The sequence below is a fragment of the Olea europaea genome, chromosome 10 (assembly GCF_002742605.1).
Source record: "Olea europaea var. sylvestris chromosome 10, O_europaea_v1, whole genome shotgun sequence".
Lineage (NCBI taxonomy): Eukaryota > Viridiplantae > Streptophyta > Magnoliopsida > Lamiales > Oleaceae > Olea > Olea europaea.
In genome coordinates this window covers 20,534,467-20,543,028 of record NC_036246.1, presented here as the reverse complement: position 1 = coordinate 20,543,028, position 8,562 = coordinate 20,534,467, and the positions used below count along the sequence as shown (strand labels likewise).

General features: G+C 32.3%; 1 protein-coding gene across 1 annotated transcript; it reads right to left on the bottom strand.

Moving 5' to 3' along the window:
* Positions 1–2,983: 2,983 nt before the first annotated feature.
* Positions 2,984–5,362, bottom strand: LOC111401458. The gene is made up of 2 exons (XM_023029196.1): positions 5,221–5,362; positions 2,984–4,436 (listed from the first exon to the last, which is right to left on the bottom strand). Exon 2 carries the CDS (start codon positions 4,382–4,384, stop codon positions 3,164–3,166), a length of 1,221 nt encoding a protein of 406 aa, XP_022884964.1. The 5' UTR covers positions 4,385–4,436; positions 5,221–5,362; the 3' UTR covers positions 2,984–3,163.
* Between the last annotated feature and the right edge of the window lie 3,200 nt (positions 5,363–8,562).

The following is an 8,562-nucleotide window of genomic DNA, read 5'->3' as shown; positions in this document are numbered from 1 at the left end:
AAGTCTGCTAATAAACGAAAGGTTTGTTACCTCGGTTGCAATTTTCCCTTGAAAAAAATTGAAAACAATTGAGAACATAAGTATAAAAAAAAAATAAGATTAGAGATAGTCATTGTGATTAAAATGTGGTGTAATTGATAAAAAATTGTGGTGGGAATATATTTACACTTAAGATGTATTTGATTGTCAATATTTTTTAATGAAAAATGTCATTTTTCACTCAAATTTCTACTTTTATACTGTTTGATTGATATATTTTTTATGAAAAAACATGACCATGTGTTCCTTGAAAACGAGGAAAGCATTTTCTTTCGGGAGAATAGGTTTTCATCTTCTAAGTAATTTTTCTTTCATCTATATCCTTTCTCTCTCAACTACTCACCAATAAAAAATGAACAACTATAACATTTGTTAAATTGAAAATTAAATCAATCAAATACATTTATTGACAATTTCTATGCAAATAAATTATAGACAATTTAATAGCCTAAATTTATTTTTATTATTATTATTATTATTATTATTATTATTATTATTATTATTATTCATGTGAATTCCAAGCTTGCTCTTAAACACATCTTTGCACTTGTGAAACTCAACGGTTTTGTGAACAGGTGGCTGGGCCAAGGCACCTGTTGGGACTTGCATTAAGGTCTTTCCGATATTATTGTCAATTTTTATTTTTATTTTTATTTTTTCAAACAACTGGATAGAAAATTATATTAAATTGCAATTACAAAAATAAATCATTATTCAATTTGATTTTAATAGTTTGCTTTCTGGTAGTAAGTATTTGACTGTATGAAAGTTTACCAACAGAAAAAAAATTCAAATTAGTACGCTTTTGTATTTTGAAAATATATATTTTATTAGACCTTTAGGAAAAAGAATTGCATTGTCGTTCCAGTATATTGGTATATCAAACATCCAGTATAGTGCTGATTATTGTAATTTCAACAATAAATTTGAAGACGTATGTGTCATCTAGCTATTTTAGATCATCCCAAGGGAAAAGGAGAAGAAAAAAAAATTGTTTATATTTTCCATCTCGTTGACTATTCCTTACTACATCTACAATTCTGAAACGTGAAAATATTATAAGCCCAAAAAATGTTGACACGTTCGACTATGTTCCGCTAAAATTTTAACACCTTGAAGATTTAGATAGAGGTGTCAAAATATTAGTAGAAGAGAATCAACGAAACAACAGGATGGGACAGCAAATCTTAGGTTGAGATTGAGTTAATTATCAATTTCCTGACTATGCATTTGAGGACAACTGTCTTTTTTATGGGTAAGGGGATGTTAAGAGGTCACTGATTTTGATTTACATCTAACTAAAAAATTACTGTAAAGTCCCAAAACTTTTGATCATTTACCAATGAAGTGGTTCATGTTTTTGCCCAAAATGTCACTAATGAACATTCGAGGGACCAATTGGCGTCAAAAGTTAGGTGCTTACAATTTGTACATCATTGTGTACAAATTTATAACATGAATTATATTAACTGGCTTCCTTCTCTCTCTCTCTCTCTCTCTCTCTCTCTCTCTCTCTCTCTCTCTCTCTTGATTATATATGTACAATAGCATTACTCCAGATATAAATATAATGACTATATCTGTATATAATGATTTACAAATAGCATTACTCCAAATATAATATGCATATCTGTTTAAGATTATATATGTATTTTTGCAACATTATGAGGGCATCTCCAATGTGCACCACGTTGCACCAAAATTTGGTCCAAACCTCCTTCCAACTATTACACCATTTTGCAATGTCCATTTTGCCCATTTTTCATTTTTCAAAGATAATGGTTAAGGGTATTTGTGTCATTTTCGTTCTATAATAATATTAATAATGATGATGATGATGATGATCATAATAATAATAATAATTATATTGTTAAAGTTTATTATTTTTAATAATATAATCAATAATAATTAAGATTTTTTAATTCAGTAATTATTTTTGTAAATTTAACATAATTGTTTATAATAATATAATCAATTATTTTCGTCAATTTAATATATTTGTTAATTTAACCTAGTTATGATTTAGTAATTTATATAATTATAAAATAAATAAATAAATACATTGTCAAAAATCGAAATCATGAATAAAATAATAAAACACTGTTCTTTCGATGTAATGGTTGAAAATAAATTTTAATTTAGTATAACATTTGATACAAAATTTGATGCAAAATTTGGTCCAACACTGAAAATGGCCTAAATACCCGAACACCTCATTGGCCTCCTTATCCCTGATCAAGAGGCTAGATTTACTCTGTTGACCTTGACCAAACCGATTTGAAGCGAACCGAGCAAAGATGAAAATACCCTTTATTTTTAGTTATTTTACCAATTTCATAATCCATGTTCTTTACCTATAACCGTACAAAACTTCAAAGTGATTCCTAATTTTCCGAAAATTGCACAAACCAGACCTTATTTAACCTCAGTGATGGGTTAAACCCATAACAATTGAACATCTATCATATTGCTAAATAAAATTAAAATCAATAAATAGTCAACGTCATCTACCGTTAGGCACAAAGAATGTGGATTTGGTTGGACCGACGATTCCGAACATGAAACTTCAAGGCAATTTTTGGTCAATGTCAATTTTCTACGAGTAGAATACGTCGTCAATGGGGCTGCCGAGATAAATTTACATTTCTACACCTAAGTTTCTACCCGTACTAACATTCTCTCTCTGGTCGTATGTTATCCAAAAAAAAAAAAAAACAACCATATTGACTATCATGTCACATTGTTATGCTACATTGAATAAAACGAAAAAGGAAAAATAAATAAATAAATAAATAAAATTCAATTGATCATTAATCCAAATTACTTAATTAAATACTATCTTTTTTATCATTTTTTTTTTTTTTTTTTGGGGGGGGGTGGGGGTGGGTTTCTTTTTTTTCTTTTTTTTTGGGCGGATGTGTGAGTCAGTTTCTTAGTCGTATGATCACAACTGATAAATAGAGAACTTCTTTACAAACTCGTACAAGTGTGACCGCATGAATTATGACCGAAAACTAAATCATAGGGAAAGCTTTTAAGAGTTCAAAACAGGAAATGTAAACTACAGCTAGAGACCCATCAAACAGTAAAAGAAGCACAGTAAAACAAACTAGATTCGCGATCCTCAGGATCTCCGACTTGATTGGTGCCATTGTGAAGAGCCAGGCATTTGCCTCCCTGACGTACTCGACCTCACAGGGGATCTGTTCGCCCTATGATAACCTGACCTTGACCTTGCCCTTGTTGGTGCGTATCTACCAAGGTAAGTTGGCCTCGAACTTGCCGGGGTATTTCCTTCATAATAACTCGATCTTAAACTTGGGGGCACATTTTCCCTATGATGATTTGATCTAGGCCTTGAACCTGTTAAGCTGTTTTCAGTGGGATAACTTGACCTAGAATTAATCTGTCTCCTGTTACGTACTCTGTCGTTACTTATTGAAGTACCAGAATCTGTTGCTTCTATCTCAGGATAAGATAGATACTCAAGGAAAGAGAAAGAAAACTCAACCTCTAGATCAGTAAATATATTGTTGTCTTCACTCGGTTCATCCCCGTCCTCTGTAAGTCCACCTACGAAGTCAAAAAAATTTCGATCATTCCACAGACCATCTCCATCCCATTCATCAAAGCTAGGCAATTCGTCCAAGTCACCCAAGTCAAAGTCAAGATCTGGCAGGTATGCACTAAGTGCATCCTCAAGATCTCTTTGTCGCTCCAACCTCATCCACTCAGATTGCCGCTGGGTGTCGGCCTCAGCTGGTCGATCAGAAGGGTGCTCAAGCCTGGCATGCTTTCTTAGCTCAGAATAATTTCCACTGAAGTTACAATTTTCTGAAGAGCAGCTCCTCAGTTTGGAGTTCATGAACCTCCGTGCACACTCCACAGAAAGCCATCCAGTGATCTTTCCCCGGCAAAGGGGGCAGACAAACACAGGTTTCTCTCCCTCAAGGGAATTGATTGGCCTAGATAACGGTTGTTCCCCTCTGTGTCTGCGAGTTGCCACCCGTGGTGCCGAGACATCTTCTCGTGGAGTAGCAAATGGAGCAGGTGATGATGCACTAGATGACTTGCGAAACTGATCAAGGCAATTTGAATGTCTGGAACTTGTGTCACACATGTATGGTCGACATCCTTTATCATGGGAGGAACATAGTAACAGGACAGCATTGTGTGGGTGGTCCATACAAATGGGGCATCTAGCTTCTTCCCATTCGGCTTCATCTCCAACACGAGGCAAATATCTATCTGACTTCGTCGGATCACAAATCTTCGAGCTGCCAGCATAAGGAGATACCCTAGCCCGATCAAAAGATGAGGAATTCACCCTTCTATCTTTCGGCATTTTGAGATATTAACAAAATACAAAATTATGTTTTTTCTTCAATGCGCCAAGACTGCTTCCATAAAACCAATCACAATTTCATGATGAGGTCAGTTACCATACACTTAAAGATACGCGTAAAGGTTGACAATATTTATCCCAATTCAGCACTTAAAAATATTACTACATCAATTCAGATGACAAATCAATTTTCTTTAGTCTTAAACTACAGTTCATCAACCCCTGATGTTTCTGATTACAACAATTCTCTAAATCATAATTTTACAATTAGATGAGTAAACACAATACAAGAAAGTACAATTGGCATTACAAATTAGAGAATTTGTGGGAATTTAATTACATTCTTGAATATTAATTAATCTCCTATATTTTTCCACACAATCCGCTCAGGCTAGTTTATAACTTTTAACAGTTTAAACCCATTAATTTTTCAAGATCTTAAACTTACACTACGCATCTTATGATTATGTTTTCATTAACAGTTGGAAAAATAAAAAAATAATAATAAGGAGCAGCGCTAACACGACCTAGTCAACTAATCAAAAACTTAACTTTACAGAAAAAACCCACAGAAGGCCTCCAGAAACTAAACCTAGAAAGGTAAAACATCAACATTAGAAAATATCACCCCTCCATATTACAGATAATTCATTTAAACATCACAAAACTAAACATCAGATGCCCAAGAAGCGAACTAAACAATCTCCAACAGGAAAAACTTTAATCAAAGCATAATTTCCATACATCAAAATTTTGCATAATTTATTAATATAAAAAAGACATGGTTACAACTTGCATCAGATTAAAAATCTTGAAACTAGTGAATTTATACGGACCTGAGACCCGATCCGTATCACTGGAGGCGGAGCGAAGGATTTTGAATTGGAAGAATGCGCAGGTGCCTGGTATTTCCAAGAGTTAACGCTGGAGAAAAATGAAAGAGAGGCGGACGTGGTGGTTAATTATATTGAGAGAATGAATATTATTACATAAAAGCACCTCTTACGTCGGTAAATTACCGGGTCCATCCAAAGTTAAACTAATTGATGGGCCGGGCGGCAAACCCGGATCAAGAAAGTGCTTTATCGAATTTGATTAAAATATTCGTAGTCATTGTGATTGCACTTTAACTCAATTTTTAATTGGGTTATCTCAATTAATGTTAATTTGAACACCATACTTTAATTTGTTATAAATCAGGTGATTATACTTCAATTTTATTTTAATTTAAATCATTTTATTCAATTTGTCACAATGTCTAATGTTAGAATGTTACATGATTTAAATACTAAAAGTCGTTCTATGTCGTTGAAAAATTGACTTGGAAGATATGATACAATCAAAAAAATCTATATAAAATGAGAATTTCAATTGTATAAATGATTTCTAGTCATTTTTTACGATCACATCGGATGAATCGGCTATTAGTATGTAATAGCTACTCCAGTATCTGGATTGGCCAATATTTCTAAAGTATAGTGATTTTATTGACATAAAATTGCCCAATTGAAAACTGAATCAAAGAACGGCGACTATGAATGAAATCACTAGTTCGAGGCAAAGATCTATCCATTAGTAATGTTTTAACTTTTCACTTTCTCCAATAATTTTGACGGTTTTAACACGAGGATTATACTACTTGTATATAAAAATTGTGCATAAAGGATTACATAAAATGATGTGGGGGGAAAATTGGATGAAAAAGTTAACTGTGTTTAAAATTGACAAATGATATAGTGACATGTGGTATTATGTAATCCATTATATAAAGTTTGATGTACATGTAACAATGTCCTTAACACAATTCTGAATGAGAAAAGTTTTAACTCCATACAAAACACTGTTGCTAATAGCCAGGATTTTAATATAATTTTAATGTAATTTTAATACAATTTTAATCGGGGATCCAAGATTTCCAAGATCGGGCTAATACGAAAAAATAAAATAAAAATTTGAAAAATGCCTTAAAAAAAATTCTTGGGCCTTGGGTCCCTACAGTCCATCTCAGTCCCCCTAGGGATGGCAACAGGGGAGGTTCGAGCCTAAGTCCTGTCACACCCCAAATCCTGTCCCGAGGCGGGATGGGGATGGGGCAACTTTTTCCCCGTTTGTTATCCCATTTAATTTTTTACATTTTTAAAATTTCGAGTTATGTTATTATTGGAAAATAAAATAAAAATTCAAAATGAGTTCGGGGCGCCCCGCCTTGCCCCGCCACGGTTTTTTTATATATTCCATTTGAGGCGGAGTGAGTTTTTTTGTCATCACTAGTCCCCCTACATCTGCCCCTGATTTTTTAATCAAGTACTTGAAATATGTTCATGGTAAATTATAAATATCGGTCGAGAATATGTAGAATATTGTATAATTTTATTGAGACTAATCGTTTTTATAAAGTGACATGCATATCAAGAACATTCAAAGAAAACTGACATTCCGATATAATTACCAAGTTATTATTATAATATTATAGAACATAGTGATAAAACGAGTATTTGGATATAATTACTATAACTACAAGTTATTATTATAATAAGATAGAACATAGTGATGAAACGAGTGTCTGGATATAATTACAAGTTATTATTGTAAAATGATAGAACATAGCTGTTAGCATTAGAATTCTATTTGAAGTCCAGTTGAAAATTCTAATTGAAGTTTATTTGGAAATTTAAGTGGTAATTCAATTCAGGAGTTGGTAGTTTTTTTACTCATATTTCATTCTAAACATTTCATTATTGATTTTATCTATTGTAATGGGACTATGCTTTATATTAAACTCTTCATTGTATTATATTCTCTTAATATGTTAGGAAATCTTAGTATTTTTATATATGTGGTGCACAACACATTTTGATTATCACAGGTTATTTGAGATCAAACTTATTGAAATCCTCATTTTTGATGTTGTGAATTATCTACTTCTATCCGTGCTTCTTCTTCTTCTTCTTCTTTTTTTTTTTTTAATCTTAACATTCTATGTAAAATCTTTATGTTCTTGTGATCGTTACTTTTCATATTACCTTATTATTTTTAATTTCTAACAAGTGATATCATAGCGATACTTAATTCTTAAATACTGACTCCATTTCTAACAAATTGGTATCAGAGCCGACAGATCTTAGGAGACTAGTTTGGTTTTGTATTAAAATGAGGTTTGATCAACTAGAACGAGGTTTGATTGTTTTGGATTGGCAAATATGAAGTTTGATATTCCGCTTTTAGATCACAACAAGATTTTTTGTTATTGCATATATTTTTGTTTGGATGCTCGAGCAAAAGCAACATAAGGATTGAAAGGGACAAAAAAGATCCCAATTATGTCTTGCATGGTCCTATAAAATCTTTTGAGTTCATTCAACAAAAACTAGGGACTCGATTTTGAGTTTGGTTCCATATAGTTGAAGTTTGATTTAGGATCCATATTAAAGATTACATCTTGTTCGAGTTTATAAGTTATGGATAATTCAGCTTGGCCACTATTTCCAGCGATGCCATTGTATCAACTGCTAGAGACAGACCTATTCCTAATATTAGGCCTCCACATAGGTATAGGGATGCTAATTTAGTTGTTTATACTTTGAATGTGGTTGAAGGTATTGTTCTAGTCAAATCCTTCTATCGAATCATTTAGTTGTGATGATTCTGTTACAAGCCTTGTTTCTACCACATTTGGTGAATATTATATCATTTCTAGTTTTTGTTACTCGTGATTTAAGCAAATTTGGTGCCCAAAGTAATTCCACGGATGAGTAGTGCTTGGATTCTTACTCAAATAGAGTTACTTGTGAACTTAATTATTTTATTGTTCGTGGTGATTCAAAGAAATTTGGTACCCAATGTAATTATGCTGGTAAGCAATGCTAGGATTTAGTTCACATTTGTTGAGTTTTGCCCTTATGGTTTTGTAAAAGAGGTGGAGTAATTTGTTTGGAGAATCTTGTTTGAATTAGATAATTAAATTTTATTTTTTGCAGTGAAATTTGTGTTTTACATGGAGATTTTTTTAAGATATGTTAATTATAGTAGAATTCATGTCAATGTGGAGTTTGTTAGATATAGGATTAATATAAATATAGTTGTTATATCTTTAAAGATGATATTGCATAAAAAAAGGGAATTCGGTCATCATAATTAGCAAAACATTAATGCAACCAACCAGGTTTAAACTCATTGGG

Bases quoted from the DNA above. Each gene is read 5' to 3' on its own strand.
- LOC111401458 (XM_023029196.1), bottom strand. From the start codon at position 4,384: ATGCCGAAAGATAGAAGGGTGAATTCCTCATCTTTTGATCGGGCTAGG.